Here is a 16991-nt window from a genome sequence, read left to right as displayed (position 1 = left end):
GACCACAACACAGTTTTTACTGAGTCACACCCTTCATTCTCAGTTTCATCAAACACTCTGAGTGGAAATACTCTGAGGGAGTTTATTTACAGTAAACAAAGCTGAATGCTGTTTTTCATCGTGTGTCATAAGAAAAGGCAACACTCACCCGGACTTCTAATGTAAACTAGTACATTTTTCTAAAATATACTTTTAGAGTAACTTCATTGGTAATTAATATTAATTAGGTAGTGGATCCTTTAAAAGCAGCAAAGTGTATGCATCCATCAATAACACATGGAATAACTGGATCAAAGATTAGTCTTTTAATCCACCACATCCATGAAAAACAGTGGCATTTTGCAGGACTGAATGTGACCAGCATTTTGGAAACACAAGTGCCCTTCAAACATCTATTTGCATTGGGATCAGCAGTGGCGCAGATGCACTAATTATTGGCATATTGTAAAACAGTGGATGAAGGCAGGGCAACATTTGATCAATAGCTCACCGCAGTGTTTCTAAAAGGAGGTTATTATGTGTTCCTCCTCTTATCTGGCCCTTGATGCTGTGCCCATAGCAACAGCACGCAAGACATTGCTCAGTGTCAGTGGAGAAAAGAGGACACGGTGGACGGGCTGTCTGAGCTGACAACAGCCTCTGTCTGTCCATGTCACCCAGACTCAGGTGAATTCTTGTCACATGATAACTTGGAAACATATAGAGCATAATTTTTTGGACTTCAGATACAACATTTCATAATAGTACAGAGTAAGATCCGGTTGTTAAATTGTATTTTTTTTTTTTTTAGCTAAGAGTTTGGTACCAGGTTGAGGCTCACTAAATGTTGGTAAAATATATAATCTTGTTTGCCTTGGTCTACCTTCAAATAATCTGACATAAAACTTATGCCAGTGTAATTTGAGACCTGTACAGTATCAGACTCACAAAAATGACCAAATACAAGGATTATTGGCACTTAGACTGGGCCTGGATTAAATGCTTCCCTATGCTTTTGTGCTGCAGATTGAGGTATAGAATCAAATATAGTCAATGAAACATCCGATGTCACACATGGGGAAAGAAACACAAATAAAACCAAGTCCAGATTTGACTTAGTATTAGAATTGGCACAAATGATAAAACAAGGGTCTTAATAATGGAACCGCTTTATCTTAAAAACTATTCTTTGGAGTCAACAGATATGACATCATGCTTACATGGAATAACCACTCATAACTCACTAAATAACCTACTACCTCCCACACCCAGCAGATCCCTCCAGTGTGAGTCCACAGGAGTGCTATTTCATCATTTGTGGATTTGTATGTAAAAACAGAGTTTTATGCACCTTAAAAGACTCAACTGGGAGTAAAAGTTTTGCCTGGGTGGAGATATACACAGAGAGGGTGTTGTTGTACGTCAGCCTGGTCAATGTGCAAGTAAGTGACACCGTGGTCATGAGGAAGTGAGAATAAATTCTGCAGCCCACAAGATGTTGCAACAGTGCACGGCCCATCCCAGAAAATAGTTTGCAGGTGAGTGACAATGCAGGAAATGTGGAGGAAGTGTCTCACAGTTTTTAAACACCAAATCCTTCAAATGAGTTACTGTTTACATTGTAAATGTATTTGTAATTTATATTACAATAGAATTCAAATATCTTTCAAGCTCTTTGTTGTTGGTTTAAAAAAAAGCAACTGTTTATTCTAAATAAAAGTGCTTGTTTGATATAGATTGATTTGTTGTTCACAATAAAAACATTTTTATGATGCAAAATGAATCTCTAACTTAATATTAAATAGTGGGCCGTCTGAAATCAATAAGGGGCCATGAGTTTGAGACCTCTGCTCTAATTATTATACGGTTTATGGGTGTGCACCGCCATACTGTCTCAATTTATATTTAAATTGTTGCGGTCTACAAGCAGTGGGCTGTGTTACTCATTTATCTCAGCCTTAGTTTGACGTCAGTTTACACAAACCCTGAATGAAAGTCTGATGCTAAATGCTGCCAATGCCTTATGTCCCAAAAATGAATAAGTAAATCACACAAGGATAAGAGGCTGCAGGGGTATAGCAGCCATGTGAATGAATGAATGTGACTCCACATACACAAAGACACTTGAGTCATATGATCAAACCTCACACATAGCTGGATTAGGACTCGTCATGGAAATGAGGATCTGCCCTTTTTGTTTTAATTTCAGATGAACAGTGCATTAAAATGGTTGCTGAACTAATTCATTAACAATGAATTAGTCATTAATTCATTAACAATGAATTAGTACAAGGATCCTGTTTGACCGACACCTTCTTCCTCATTCCTTTATCCGATAAAATGTCACGAGCGTGAACATTACCAGAACATGGATAAGGAAAACTGCCAAGTCATGCTGTGTAGTGACCAAAAGCGGCTGATATCACGTTCTGAGCAGTCTTATCGCGAGAATTGAGTCGCAGTATAAATCCCCCACCAGCGAGCACTGTCAACTTGTGCACTCCGCTCTCCTGCGTTGACTGTTGTATTCGAGAAAGAGGTAAGTCAAACAGAATTCACTTAATTATGTTTTCCCTGCTTTTGCGCCACAGTTATCTTAGTTTTAGTTGTTTACATGTGCTCAGTTGTTCCGTGTATTGAAGTTGTATGTGGCCTTGCTGTAGCTGAATCCAGTGAATTCAACAAGTGGTTTTTCCCAAAGTGAAAATCTCGTCCATCTTCTCAAAACCAGTATGGTATTTTAGAGTAAAAAGAAGTCCGTTGTTGTTAATCAGCATTTTTAAGCATGTTAAGGCATACGTTGCGAATTTCTTTCTTAAATCAAGTAAAATATCATTTTTTGCTGCTTCATTTGAACACAACCCACCAAAGTGACATGAAATGTTAAAAAAGCGGAAACACTTGTCAAACAAGCACTTGAATGAGAAGTATGACTCTTTCTGCGGTTTCCATTGTTTCCAGTTTTAGAACCAGTGACAGTGTTTGGTGCATCAGTAAACTAAAGGCTGTGGGCTGAGATTTAATGTTAATGTCTTTCAGATAATCTAGACCCAGACAGTGAGTACAGCCTCCGCAGAAAATGAAACAACAATTGAATTCATATAATAATTATTTCCATTTCAACAAATTAATATATGTATATATGTATGTATATATATATGTATATATGTATATTTATTTTTTTAAAACATCTTAATGCCTTGCACTTTCTGCTTTCCTAGAAAAACCACACAATGTATTACAACAATGTATTATTTAATAAATACATAAATAAACAAATCAATAAATAAAAAGTTAAATAATGGTAAACATTATATTTTCAATCCAACTGTAAGGTCTCTGTGTACAATTATTGAAGAGTAATGTAAAGCACAATAACGTGTGCTTGGCTGCCACACTGGGAAAAAATAATCAAATGAAATAAAATGGTTATCTACCTTTGTGGCTTAACAAAAAACCAGATCAAGGAACAATTTACATTTATTGCAGTTCAAGCAGTCTTCATAGTATGGAAAATGTACACGTTTTGTATTGCTCTGTAGCCCGATGGAGTAATCGAACCTTTTATATTTATCTATCCCCAGCTTCTTAAATGTGAGGGTTCACTTTTCCTTACTCTTATGAAGCTGTACACAATATGTTTGCTTTAAAATGTAAATGTAGACTTTTATAAACCAAACAATCATTTAACTAATAAAGATAATTGTCATAAGATTACAGATAATGAAAATGATTACTAGTTGTTGTGTGTAAAATATATAATTGGTGGTGATTGATAAATTAATAATGAGTGAATACTTTATCTGTCATTTCACATTTGATTTTGAGTAGAGGCTGTGTAACACTTTGTGATCTCCTTCTTGTGCAGACAAATCAAACAGAAGATGGCAGCAGGCAACGCTAAAATTGGAAAGCTGGCCCCAGATTTCACAGCCAAAGCAGTAATGCCAAATGGACAGTTCCAGGATGTGAAGCTCTCAGACTACAGAGGTACAACTAAACCCGTGTCTCAGGTTCTGTTGTTCGGAGGCTTTGATCCTATGTGGAACAATGATTGAGTGTTTATTATCCTTGCTCTGCATTTACGTGACAAAAGGGAGGAATTAATGACACTGTAATTACCACAGGAGCATTGTCACATGGCAAACTCAATTGATTTATTTTGTCTTTCCACTGGTGCAGGGAAATATGTTGTCTTTTTCTTCTATCCACTGGACTTCACCTTTGTGTGTCCAACTGAAATCATCGCTTTCAGTGATGCTGCTGAACAATTTAGAAAAATCGACTGCGAGGTCATTGCCGCGTCTGTGGACTCACACTTTTCCCATTTCGCGTGGTAGGTACAAAGCCTCTTTCACACTCAAATTTGGGATTTTTTTTTAATATAAAAAAGCTGCTAAACAAAAGGTGATTAGCACTATCTGCCCTTCTATGTTTTATTTTCACACCTGCATCAACTGTGTGTGAAATGTCATGTGACGAAAACAACAACACAATGGAGTGCAATGTTACCGTTTGTGAAAAGTAAAGTTTGCTGAAGGATCGGTAGGATTAGGGTATGAAGTGTGTGAATTCAATGTTCTTAGGTTTTTGGTTATATTTTCAAAGGACTAACACACCACGTAAGCAGGGAGGCCTGGGACCCATGAAGATTCCTATGGTTTCTGATACATGCCGCACCATCTCCACAGATTATGGCGTCTTGAAGGAAGACGAGGGAATTGCCTACAGGTGAGTTCAAAAACATGGACTTGGAGTTAACAGTTAAAACAAGTGAAGCCAGTTTTTGTCACTCTTCCTTCTTCCTGTATGAGTTAGGGCATATTTTGAAACCTATGATTACATTTTTCAATTGAGGGATATTTCAGGCAGGGAATAGGAAAAACACACAAGACTGCCATGTTGTAATTTTCTTCTCTTTTCTGGGGATAATCTGTGTGCCGCTCTCTCTCTTTTGCAGAGGTCTGTTCATCATTGATGACAAGGGCATCCTGAGACAGATTACCATCAATGACCTGCCAGTTGGACGGTCTGTTGAGGAAACCTTGCGTTTGGTCCAAGCTTTTCAGTTCACTGACAAAAATGGAGAAGGTCAGTTACTGCTACAGTTCTGTGGCACTGTTACAAACTTGCAAGTGATGTAATTAGATATGTTCATTTTAATAGTTTAACATTTGCCTTTATAATCACATTATATTATTGGAACACTGTTTTGCAATATAAATCATAAAGGACAATGGCTATAAAGGCTTTGAACAAACCTGTATAGCTGCATTACAGGTTCAAATTAAAGCTCCAGTGTTTAACGTCCACCAAAACACTACTAGGACTCTGCAGATAAGGAGGAAACTTTGTTTGTGGGTGCTGCTAGAGGTTTTTATCCATGGAGAAAGGCAGTGGCATCAAACTTTGGCCACTTTCTGAAGGGATGAGTCTCTAGGTCCATATTCCTACCCGTTTGCTCAGCTATTATGCTTCAACCTTCCCTCCATCAGTCGTGAGGTAAAATGCATCACTCTGTGTATAGTGGAAATGTAATTCACTACAGCATAAGTCTGTATGCACAGTTTACAAGCAGACAGTAAGAACTAGAACTTTGAAGTGCAATAACAGATTGAGTTTACACCATAGAAGAAAGACTGTCAGTCTTATCTCAAACCTGGGACAGTCACCTCTTATCTCTTAACATGAATCATACTGACTCCCAAACTCACTTCCCAAACCTTAGTTTGACATGAGCTGTACTTCATACACAATACAGGGGTATAAAAATATGTATTAAGTCACAAATTGTCGTAACATTGTGTATCATATTAGTGTATCAATATTGTTTGATCTGTTGGACCAGGATTTATGACAGGCTTGTCTTTTCAGTCTGCCCAGCCGGATGGAAACCAGGAAAGGACACCATCAAGCCTGACGTCCAGAAGAGCAAAGACTTCTTCTCCAAGCAGTAATAAGCACAAGGCCAAAGTCCATTGTATGCTGTAGGAGATTTCATATAGAGATTACATTTCCAGAGAGCAACAGTTGTGCCTGTGGGAGGAGTTAACATGTTGTGTGTCTTCTATTGTCAGTAGAGCAGATACTTGTTGTGCACTTATATTACTTATAAGTATATTATTTTGTTACTGTTCTGTTAATGTATTCACTGTCTGACTAGGCTAAATGTTCTTTAATGTCAGTCTTAACTATTGTTCGATATTATGGGACCATACAAACATGTATGTTCTTTATGTTGACCCTTTTTTTTTTAAGTTGAATAACAAATGTTCTGTCATCAAAATAAAGTATATGCTTTATGACTCTCTATTTAAAGGACACTTTTACTTACCTAACCAGATTAGGGTGTATTAGAGTGTATTTAGATAACATGCGACGAGACAACACATGTCTCGTTAAATGTCATTGAGTCAGGTAAATGTAGTTAAATGTTGGTGTTTTTAAATGTTGACATTATCAGATGGAGCTAATATTTTTCTTGCATCAGAAAGCAGTACTGCAAACACTGTATGTCATAAATGGTAAGAGGTTAACTTGTGTATCCTTAGGAAGATTGGAGGCATTGCTACTTGAAAAAAAAACTGAATTGCAGATATCTGAAACAAATCGTCACTTCATACTTACATACATTAGGACTAGTCAAAATGACGTATAACTGTAATAGTAACTCCATTCAAAATTGCTGATTAAATGATAAATAGACTTGCCATATAATAATACAGTAACATTTATTACACTATTATTAGTTTGTAATATTAGTAGTACAATATTGTTAGTGAGGACTTATTTTTTTGCGCAGGAAACATCTCTGGTTCTGTTCAATATTTCAGCGTCTTAAATGTTTGACTAACTTATTAGCAATAGACTTCAGAGACCACATTCAGAAAGTTACATATTTATATTTATATGGCTTGAACTGTGAACCGGCATTCATATCTATTACCATTAGTGTAGTGAAGTTGGAATCAGCAGAGTTTAAATGGTTGTTAGCTTAGTTTTGCAAAATTAGCCAGTTTAGTCATTAGCATTAGCCAAAGTAAGCTAGCAAAAAATGGCAGCTGGAAAGATGTGTCTCAGGAAGAACAAGGGGGAAACAACAGAGGTTTGAACACACCACAAATCAAATATAATATTTTTGGGTTATTTAATAAAACATTGTTGTATATTTACAAGTGTATTCTTGATTTAATCTTTCTGGCTGTGCTTTTTATCTATTCATTAAGGTGGTGATTCACACCATCATAAGATAATGCCCAAACTTTCAGCTTAAGCTAACTTGAAATGTTTTCCTTGTGAAAAAAATAATATTCTCATGATTTTCAAGTGGACAGGGTTGTTCCTGTGTGACCTAAAAAGCAAGCAAGAGTCTCTTGTGTTTGCCAAGAGAATGATGGCGTTGGCAGTTTCCTCCATCACTTATCTCAGAGGGATTTTCCCAGAGGATGCCTACATATCCAGATATGTGGAAGGTGAACACATAAAACAAGTCTTAAAATATTAAGTATAGGAAATCGTTCATTTCTCTTTTGCTTATTCAGCTAATATTGCTGTTTCTGAAAACTAAATAGACACAGACACTGCAAAGCATTCTAGAAAACTTGTGAATGTAAAAAATATGATTATCAAGGACCCATTTTTCTGTCTGTAAATGTGCATTTTTACATTTGGTGTTTGCCATTTTACCAGATCTGTGCGTTAAGGTTTTGCGTGAGGACTGCGTCAGGCCTGGTGCCAGCAAAGTTGTGAAATGGTAATTATGATAATGTTTAAGTGCAAGCAGAGTTAAGTACAGTAGTACTTAACTCTGTATCTGGTATCTGGTTTGTTTCAGGATGATGGGCTGCTTTGATGCCTTAGAGAAGCAGTATGTAAGTAAACCAGTGAGATTTTTGTTAAGATTTATCCGGTCTGCCATTTTGATGAGTCTTAAATAATTTAATAATGTCCTCTTAACAGCTCCAGATTGTATTCATTGGGGTATGTCAATCAGCAGCATCTAAATTTTATGTGACATAATATTTGCATATAAAAATGTACATTCACCAACATTACTTTATGTCATTTCATTCTAGGTGTACACCAATCCAGAGGAACCAAATGTAAGTGCTGAAAAACAGATTCAAATGCAAGAAGGATAAACATCAGGGAACATCTATGTTTAATTTTCTTCCTGCAGTGCATTATTGAGTCCTACCAGTTCAAATTCAAATACACAGAAAAGGGACCAGAAATCGACATGCTCAGGTTTGGTTAGATGTACTATACTTGCACTTGTGCACTGGTGATTTACCTGTGGGTGAATTAAATGTGATATAATCTTCATCAAACTGCAGGAACGATGACATGGAGATGCAGATGACACTGGAGGACACCAAGAGAGCATCAGTGCTCCTCATCAGGAAGCTCTTCCTGCTCATGCAGAACCTGGACACCCTTCCTAACAATGTCTGCCTCACCATGAAGCTCTACTACTATGATGACAGTAAGAAGAGTCACTATTGCATTGATTTCACAGCTAGTCTTTTAAAAATACCTTAATTTTATGGATTGAACAAATACTAATTCCCACTTTTCCTTTTAAAGTCACTCCTGCTGAATATCAACCGCCAGGCTTCAAGGAAGGGGAATGTGACAGTCTGTGGTTTGAAGGCATGGCTGTGCACTTCAGAGTGGGTGAGGTGCAGACGCCATTCCACAGTTTGAGAGTCCGTGTGTCAGCTGAACAAGGACGGATGAAGAAACTTCAGGAAGAGAACCAGCTGAAGGAAACCAATCAGGTTTCTCAGAGAAATCCTCCAGTGAGGAAAATCATCAAGACGAGTCCAAAAAGGTTTTCTAAAAAAAATCCCTTCTCTCTTCTTATTACAACATTTCATTCACCTTGTTATAGGCTCCTCTTACGAAAAAGTACAATGACGATGACCTGCCCTCTGAAGATGGTAAAAAACCTATGGCAAAGGTAAGTGTTTACAAACACATACAAAACTACCCAGCCTCGATTCTCGTGAATTGCAGTAGGGGATAATAAAAACCAGACAAGTGTAAAATATCAGTGTTCATGTCATAATTTCAGGAAGTCAACCAGCTGAAGGAGATCAAGCAGGTTTCTCAGGGAAATCGTCCAGTGAGGAAAATCATCAAGGTGAGTCCAAAAATGTCTTCTAAAAAAATGTCAGTTTCCTCTTCTCTCTTCTTATTATTACATTTTTATTTACCTTGTTATAGGCTCCTCTTACAAAAAAGTACAATGACGATGACCTACCTTCTGAAGATGGTAAGAAAATGTTCTGGTGCTGTTTCAAAGCTCTACATTTTGTCTGAGGTGATTCAATGTAAACTTTCTTTTAAACAGAATCAGCACAGTTCAAGAAAGCCAAGAAACCTGTGGCAAAGGTAAGTGTTTACAAAGCCATGACTTAGCAGGTTATAGAAAAAAACAATTATATAGTCAGGCTGGGCAGTGGGCAATATATAGATATTTTATCTATATTGAACTTGTCTCATGTCATATCATCATATCATTTTAGATTTTGGATATTATCATATCTGATAAGGTATCTGTGATGAATTTCCTGATTTTAAAGGCTGTTGCACTGATAATTGTCAAATTATTGCCTAATTATTTGTGTCACAGCAAAATGTATTTATAGGCAATTTCATTGTTTCTAACACACGTAAATATCCTTCAATTAATATTCAACAGCCAAAGAAATAAACCAGGTATTATCTGACATGAAAGGTAATAACTATTAGTATTTTAAGCATGTAATACAGCTTATAAACAGAAGTATGTATTTTTATTGAGTGTATTTTCAGTGTATGGTCCTTTGAGAAGTGCAAACATTTCAAAAGAAAAACAGAAAAACAACCAGTGTGCAGCTTTATATCCCCACATATACAAGATATATGGGGATGTAGCCTAATATCTATAATAGCCTGATATTATTTATAAACCATATCACCCAGCTTTGGTTCTCGTGAATTGCAGTAGGGAATAATGAAACTATTTTAATTTTGTCTCTCTTAGAGACGTACAGCTGCCAAAAATCTGTCCAGGAAGAAAAGAATCTAATCAACAAGACAACAGCTGTGACATCAGTTTGTACACATGTTGCCATTTTATTGTAAAATATACAATGTTCATGTCACACATAAGCAAATGTGTTTAAGAAGTTCCTTTAGTAATTTACTTACAAAGACAAAATGTTTTCACTGTTCACATGTACACAAAGCTGTGGTGTAAAGTGTTTCAATGAAATGTACAAACCAGACAACACAGTGTTCAAAAGGGCTTTATTTTTTTAGCACTGTCTGTGTTCATAATATACTGTTGTGTATTGCCTAAGAAATAAAATGTTATTGTTAACTCTTCGGTTGCAAATTATGTAAAATAAGTAGAATTATTGAAATGTGATTGATCAACACAAAGTGCAATTTATAGGTAGAGGTACCTGTAAGCGATCACATTTTTTTTTTTTTCAGATACAAAAGTTTTTTATTTGCATTTTGGTAGTTACCACAACAAAGTTACATTTTAAGTCAGTTCACAAAATATTGAAAAACGTGTCTCACACCAGGATGGACTACATGAGCCTCATTGATCCAGACCTGTGTCTCTTCACCTCTGAACACTGGTGGTGTTTTCCCTGAGTGGAGAAGATGTCCTGGTACAAATCATCTGCTAGTGCTTCAGTCTATGGCTCAGTTGCTGCTTCATCATTCTCTCTGTGTGTGTTTTCTAGAAGAGACTGTCTACATCGCCCATCTCCACAAACACAGTCTTCAGCTGGGTGTAGTACTCAATGGTCACCTGGCCATTCTCCCGCCCTATGCCTGGAGAATGTAAAGAAAATAGGTTTACTTTCATTTCTACTCTACTTTGACTGGGTGATAGTGAAACTACTTTATAAAATTAATAAATACATATAAATTAATTTCCGCAGGGATCAGATGAGCCACTTTCAGTTTTACTTTAAGGCAATCGAGACTGGTGAAGTCTTGCCAGCTGTGACCTGGTGATGCAAGTCACAAAATAACCTTATAGCACTGCATACGGACTGAAATAATGTGACTACCTGACATTTTGAAGCCTCCAAATGGCACCTCAACTGGAGTGATGTTGTAGTTGTTGATGAAACAGGAACCAGCCTTAAGGTGTTCGACCACACGATGGGCTCGTCTCACATCCCTTCAGAGGCAAAAGAAATTTAAAGTTAAAAAAGTCTCAGTTTCGGCATTGGCACATTAGTTTGAAATAAAACAAGAGAAACTACAAGAGCAGTCGAGTGATTAACCTATTAGGGGTTTCCAACTAAATAATCAACTACAGTATTTTGATAATCAATCCGTTTGTGTGTATGTTTGGATAAAGTTCCCCGGTTTCTTTTCACCTCTACAGATATTTTTAATGGTGGACATTTTGACAGGTCAAATTAGGAAAAACACAGGTGCAACCAATAGAATTAATGATGGCTGAGGTCCATCAAGCTTCCTCATTTTACAAGTGCACGCTTGTTTCCTGCCAGTCTGTCTGGGCTCACAAGAAACAAACAGAGAGAGCAACATAAATATAAAGCAATACATGTGAAAAATGTAAGCAGTGAAAATGTCTATTACAGTGAACGTGTGTTTAATGGACAGAACAAGACATTTGAGGATGTCATTTTTACTTTGCCAGAGACAGTGCATGATAATAATGAATAATAATTGATTTGATTGAAAATAATTGACAAATCAATAAGGAAAATAATTATTGGTTGAATCCTAGATGAGACTCAGGTTACAGCATCACAACAGCAAAAGTACTTGTTTCAACTTGAGCTCCTGCATGAAAGTTGAAACCACACTGTGAAGAGTTGCTTCTTGTATCGAGGTGGATCTGTACACAATGTGGCTTCAGATTCTTTATTGGCGGACGTTGAGTTTAATCCAAATCTACCTGGTGAAAACTCCTGCAGCCAGACCCATGGTTGTGTTATTGGCTCTCTGTAGCACTTCCTCCTCCGTTTCAAAGGACAACACAGACATGACTGGACCAAAGATCTCCTCCTTCACACAGGTCATCTCATCTGTGCAGTCACCTACACAGTGTGTGGCGGACAAAATACAGAACATGTGATGATGTGGAATCACTTGTATTTAGATAGAGCTGAATACACTACAGTAAAGAGTAAAAGAAAAATGGCTGTACATCTTCCTGAATGTGTTAATATTCATGCGGCCTCTCTACGGAAGAGTGTACTGAACTCTTACCCAACACACATGGAGTCATGAAGTATCCATCTTTGAGTTTGGGGTCAGAAGGGACAAAAGGTTCACCTCCACACAACACTGTGGCTCCCTAGAAAAAAAGCAATTTACAACAAAGTCCAAACTGAGGCTGCTGCACAACCATAACCCCAACCCTGCACACATGCTTGCTGACAGAGGTTTACCTCTTTCTTTGCCTGGTCCACAAAGGAGAGAACTTTTTCCAGATGTGGCTGGCTGACCAGCGCTCCCATTCTTGTGCTATCTAATAATGGGTCTCCGATTTCTATCGCCTGCGTCCTCTTCACCACCTCCTCCACAAACTCAGGCAGAATATCCTTCTGAACAAAGACCCTTGTGCCATTGCTACAGACCTGCGATATATATATTCAGTTACAGGACAAGACTTCACATGAAGACTGGATATGAAGTTAAAATTTGCCAGAAGGAAAAAAAATGTCACACTACCTGGCCTTGAGACAGAAAATTAGCCATGAGAGCTCCTCTTACAGCATTCTCCAAATCACTGTCCTCGAATATGAGCAGAGGAGATTTCCCCCCAAGCTCCAAAGTCACTGGTTTCACCCCCTTAGATGCCATTTCCATAATCTGTTTATCAAAGTCACATTGAAGAATATCAGTTATTCAGATCTCATTGCACATTAGATATATAAAACCACATCTACAAATCTTAAATCTTTATAATCACAAAAGCATAAAAAAGTGAATAAAATAAATCGTGAATATGAAGTTAATAGATTTATTAAACCTTTTACTGACCTTCTTGCCTGTAGGGACACTCCCGGTGAAAGAGACCTTTGCCACATCAGGGTGATGGCAGAGTAAAGTCCCAGTGTCCTGGCTGCCCTGCACTACGTTGAACAGTCCCTCTGGAGCTCCGGCCTTAGCGTAGATCTCTGCCAGCATGACCGCCGTCACAGGTGTCACCGGTGATGGCTTGAACACCATGGAGTTCCCTGGTTTGTGGCAGAGACAGGTGATTTTTTTTTTAATAATATGAATAGGTGCAACTCAGAGCTGACTTTTTTAATTAAATACACAAATACAGTTCAATAGTACCTCAAAGGAGAACGTGAATAATTAAGTGAAGAGATTCTCCACTATTTAAATTCATCATGTTGCTGTAGTGCCATCTAGAGGCCAATAGTCATTACATGTCTACAAGGATTGTTCTGTGTAGACGTGTACAGTGTATATATAATTTTAATTTACAATAACACAAAATATTGAGTTGTTGTAAAACCTAAAGCTAGAAGTGCTAAAGAGCACACATACATACATGATGTACCACATTTGGAAAGCACATATATAAGTTTAGTTTTGGCAGATTTTGTGTTAAAATTATAGTGTTAAAGTGTAAAGGAGGGAAGACAATCTGCAAAGAACCAGAACCTGGACTGCAGCCTCTATATATAGGGCACCAGCTCTACCATTTGAGCTACCGGGCTCCCCAGAAAATAAAAGTTCTCCCATCTTGAAGCATTACTACTTGGTTGTAAGTAGTCCTGAGTTTTTTATGAGCCAATCTGTACCACTGATCCACCATCGCCTCAGACTAGATCAGGTGTGTTTAGGCCAGTATGGTGGTGAGTAAGTGATATCTTTAGAATAATCCCATACCACAGGCGAGGGCTGGAGCTGATTTCCAGGCAGCAATCTGAAAAGGATAATTCCAAGCACCAATGCCAGCACAGACTCCCAGAGGCTCCCTGCGAGTGTAGGCAAAAGATCCTCCAGGCAACTGTACATGCTGACCTACTCAAGATAAAACAGAAGCATGGATATATAAAAACAAAACAAAAAAATAATGGATTAAAACATAGAGTGTATATAAAAATGGTTGTGGTCTTTCTACCAGTAAAGTTAAAAGTGAAGCCCAGGAAGTAGAAGAGAAGTAGTAGTTAGCCACATAAAAAATAAAATAAATACATTTGAAAGAAAGTCACTAGTTCCAGATCTCGTTCAATAGAACATAATGTCAGTTTTGGAAATGATGTTCCCATTGTGAGGAAAATGATAAAATACTACACACATGAGTGGACACCAATGTAATTGAGAGCTGGTATCATCCAATAGGAGGCTGGTTGCAGGACGTTTATGAATTTCTGTCATGGTGAAGGTCAAATCGTGAATGCTGGGGATGTTTATTTGCAAGTGGAGGACTACATCCATTTATATACACAGAGACTATGGGTTAAAACAATTGATTCCAAACAATGCAACTGCATGTGTGTGTGTCTTATATTTTTGGCATATATATGACATATGAAAACCAACCTGCCAGGGTGCAAGCCAGCCCTGCATAGTACTCTATACACAGTCTGCCAGAGTCCACATCCAGACGAGCCTCTGTGATGGACTTCCCATTGTTAACCACCTCTATTTCAGCTATCTCCTCTCTCCTGCTCTGTGCATGAAAAAAAAAAGCAAATTAAATAACCTCAGGTTTTGTGTTACCAGTCATACATGTGAAAACATTGGTATTACCATATAATACCATGGTTTACCATATAATATTTTATGTATTTATTTTTTCTTTCTGATTTTTTTTTCTATGTTCATTATTTTAGACCTTGAGTCTAGCAACAAACTCAAGTGAACTGTTTACTGTCATGGAAATCTTTTCATTGCACACTAGATTTGAATAACTCACCATAACAACTTGGCACAGAAACAGTAAAGAGAGAATAAACACCTCAATGATGTGAGCTGCTTCTATCATGATTCTCGCCCTCTCCATCCCAGACATTTTGCTCCAGTGGCCAAAAGCTGACTTTGCAGCATTCACAGCCTGATCGACATCAACAGCACCACATGACTCCAAAAGGCACAAGACTTGTCCTTCATTGAGGAAACATATCAAGGTCACAACAGAAAAATACATACAGCTACTTAAAAGGTCAACATGTTTCTGTTTGGATGGGCCATGCTGTTTAACTTGTTTATTTAATTAGTTTTCACTCAATGTTATGCAAGTCATCCTTCAACTAGGAAGGCATTTAAGGCTTAGCCACAGGGTGTGGCACAACACATTTAGCTTCATATTTGGATTGAAGATTTAATTTCCAATTATGTTTGTGATAAAATAAGCATCATAATCATCATCATAACGCCTACTGAATATTGTGTGGGCTGCATGCAGGCTGTGTGTGAGCTTCAACCGAGTTAACATATTCAAAACAAAGCTCGTAAACCAACAAGTAGTCACGACCATCCCAAAATGAATACGACCTGTTAAATCTAATAGACAGGCATTAGAGGCTGAGGGTGTGGACACACTGTGTGTCTTGGCTCCACCGTAGAAGCCATAACACGGGTGTGTTATTGTTGCTGAAGCTAATTTGAAGATGTTTCATCTCGCATCCAAGAGAGTTCTGATGTTCAAAACTGAATAAACTTTTCAGATCAGAGTTCAAATGTCTTCATATTAACTTAAGCAAGTCCATTTTCCTACTGCAAACTACTGTAGGTGATTTGAGTGACATTGAACATGGCATGGTTGTTAGTGCTAGTTCATGCATAAGATCATCTCTGTATGCAAAACATGCCAAGCTTTGGAGCAGATGATGGGCTGGAGCAGCAGAAGACCACACCAGCTTAATTAGGTCTCCTATCTACCTTATAAAGTGGCTAGTGAGTGTACTTTAAATACATTTGGCTTTGCTGTAGGGCTGGGTGACATCAGATAATCAAATACTAGGATTTGCTCTTTGGTGAAAGGTGAAAAAAAAGTAAATTGTCGTTGTTGTTTAACACTTATTAAACAGATAATATTTCATAAAGCTGAGACATCTAATGACAAGATAAATGTGTGACTGTTGTGTTATTATCTTGCCTGTTCTGTTATTCTGTTATTATTTGCTGTTGTGTTTATGAACTGCGTGCTATGTGCAAATGAACCGAAGTAAACCTGTGTCATTAGTGACTGGATCAGCAGTAAAAGGCAACCCAGTTTAGTTTATATAACTTTCGTTACATAACTGTAAAATGTTGAAAATCGATTATGAAGGAAGACAATAGAGGGTTTATAGAATCTGTGGAATATTGTTTCACTGTGGGACATTTTCCCCAGACAGACTTCTTAACACATACATGTCCAAAGTCCAGTTGGGAGACTAGGTCAGTCATGTCAATAACAGATGGACACCTTTTCTTGCAGTATTAATATTTGCATTTTTTTTTTACCTGTAGCTGGTTCATAAACGTTTTCCTGTGTGTGCTTCTCGTGACTCGTTCTTCTCTTTCCAGCCCAAAAGTTCAGCGGGACTGACACGTTCACGGAGCCCGAAGAGGCGCATCGTGTCCCCGTAGCTGAAACACGAGGGGCAGCAGCAGAGGGCCGCCCGAGGGGCCGCAGCAGTGACACAGTCAGCGTCCTTAACATAGCCACAGTGGTCTTCTCTTCTGGCAGACGAATGCAAAATACACGTTATATCAATAAAGTCAACTTAACGCTAGCTACATTTCTACGACATGTCATATCATATGTTTGTTCCACGTGTCACTTTAATGTTTGGTAAAACATACCTACAAGAGGTTTCACGTTATATATACGTCTAAAGATAACAATTTATGAAACGTAACGTTCGTCAAACTTACTATTTTTGCTGCGGTTCCGATAGGAGGTGGGGCTAAACTATCCACAGTGGTAGCCGTCAAAGCGTAACATGTCATTGGATAGTTTTACTGTCAATCCTAAAACAAACCTTATTTTAAAACTTTTTTTACAAGTGAGGAAA

The 16991-nt window shown here is 37.7% G+C and overlaps 3 protein-coding genes across 4 annotated transcripts; 2 read left to right on the top strand and 1 right to left on the bottom strand.

Moving 5' to 3' along the window:
- The first annotated feature begins 2437 nt into the window (after window positions 1–2437).
- prdx1 (peroxiredoxin 1) lies at window positions 2438–6291 on the top strand. The gene is made up of 6 exons (XM_044033527.1): window positions 2438–2518; window positions 3848–3969; window positions 4162–4315; window positions 4588–4710; window positions 4940–5070; window positions 5854–6291. Exons 2-6 carry the CDS (start codon window positions 3864–3866, stop codon window positions 5934–5936), a joined length of 597 nt encoding a protein of 198 aa, XP_043889462.1. The 5' UTR covers window positions 2438–2518; window positions 3848–3863; the 3' UTR covers window positions 5937–6291.
- An 80-nt stretch (window positions 6292–6371) lies between these two features.
- zte38 (zebrafish testis-expressed 38) lies at window positions 6372–10067 on the top strand. The gene is made up of 14 exons (XM_044033542.1): window positions 6372–7084; window positions 7307–7451; window positions 7669–7732; window positions 7814–7850; window positions 7939–7959; window positions 8055–8081; window positions 8159–8226; window positions 8316–8464; window positions 8566–8780; window positions 8873–8941; window positions 9056–9124; window positions 9208–9256; window positions 9335–9375; window positions 10010–10067. Exons 1-14 carry the CDS (start codon window positions 7034–7036, stop codon window positions 10052–10054), a joined length of 1050 nt encoding a protein of 349 aa, XP_043889477.1. The 5' UTR covers window positions 6372–7033; the 3' UTR covers window positions 10055–10067.
- Window positions 10068–10077: 10 nt separating this feature from the next.
- aldh9a1b (aldehyde dehydrogenase 9 family, member A1b) lies at window positions 10078–16928 on the bottom strand. Of its 2 annotated transcripts, none has more exons than XM_044033515.1 (12): window positions 16852–16928; window positions 16438–16656; window positions 14948–15093; window positions 14530–14659; window positions 13873–14007; window positions 13012–13208; window positions 12700–12840; window positions 12417–12605; window positions 12235–12322; window positions 11921–12062; window positions 11058–11170; window positions 10078–10815 (listed from the first exon to the last, which is right to left on the bottom strand). In XM_044033515.1, exons 2-12 carry the CDS (start codon window positions 16634–16636, stop codon window positions 10721–10723), a joined length of 1575 nt encoding a protein of 524 aa, XP_043889450.1. In that variant the 5' UTR covers window positions 16637–16656; window positions 16852–16928; the 3' UTR covers window positions 10078–10720. The 2 variants fall into 2 exon arrangements, with proteins under 2 accessions (XP_043889450.1, XP_043889441.1); XM_044033506.1 differs by lacking the exon at window positions 16852–16928 and adding an exon at window positions 16780–16845.
- Window positions 16929–16991: the final 63 nt, after the last annotated feature.

This window comes from Solea senegalensis, linkage group LG1 (genome assembly GCF_019176455.1).
Source record: "Solea senegalensis isolate Sse05_10M linkage group LG1, IFAPA_SoseM_1, whole genome shotgun sequence".
Classification (NCBI taxonomy): domain Eukaryota; kingdom Metazoa; phylum Chordata; class Actinopteri; order Pleuronectiformes; family Soleidae; genus Solea; species Solea senegalensis.
The sequence above is the reverse complement of the archived record's forward strand: the minus strand, read 5'-3'. Positions and strand labels throughout refer to the sequence as shown.

Bases quoted from the DNA above. Each gene is read 5' to 3' on its own strand.
- aldh9a1b (XM_044033515.1), bottom strand. From the start codon at position 16,636: ATGTTAAGGACGCTGACTGTGTCACTGCTGCGGCCCCTCGGGCGGCCC. The intron at 15,094-16,437 runs GTAAAAAAAAAA...TCCTCAATGAAG, and splicing joins CGTTTATGAACCAGCTACAG to GACAAGTCTTGTGCCTTTTG. The intron at 12,841-13,011 runs GTCAGTAAAAGG...TTTGATAAACAG, and splicing joins GTGTCCCTACAGGCAAGAAG to ATTATGGAAATGGCATCTAA.
- zte38 (XM_044033542.1), top strand. From the start codon at position 7,034: ATGGCAGCTGGAAAGATGTGTCTCAGGAAGAACAAGGGGGAAACAACA. The intron at 7,452-7,668 runs GTGAACACATAA...CCATTTTACCAG, and splicing joins CATATCCAGATATGTGGAAG to ATCTGTGCGTTAAGGTTTTG. The intron at 9,376-10,009 runs GTAAGTGTTTAC...TGTCTCTCTTAG, and splicing joins CCAAGAAACCTGTGGCAAAG to AGACGTACAGCTGCCAAAAA.
- prdx1 (XM_044033527.1), top strand. From the start codon at position 3,864: ATGGCAGCAGGCAACGCTAAAATTGGAAAGCTGGCCCCAGATTTCACA. The intron at 3,970-4,161 runs GTACAACTAAAC...CCACTGGTGCAG, and splicing joins GAAGCTCTCAGACTACAGAG to GGAAATATGTTGTCTTTTTC. The intron at 5,071-5,853 runs GTCAGTTACTGC...TTGTCTTTTCAG, and splicing joins CACTGACAAAAATGGAGAAG to TCTGCCCAGCCGGATGGAAA.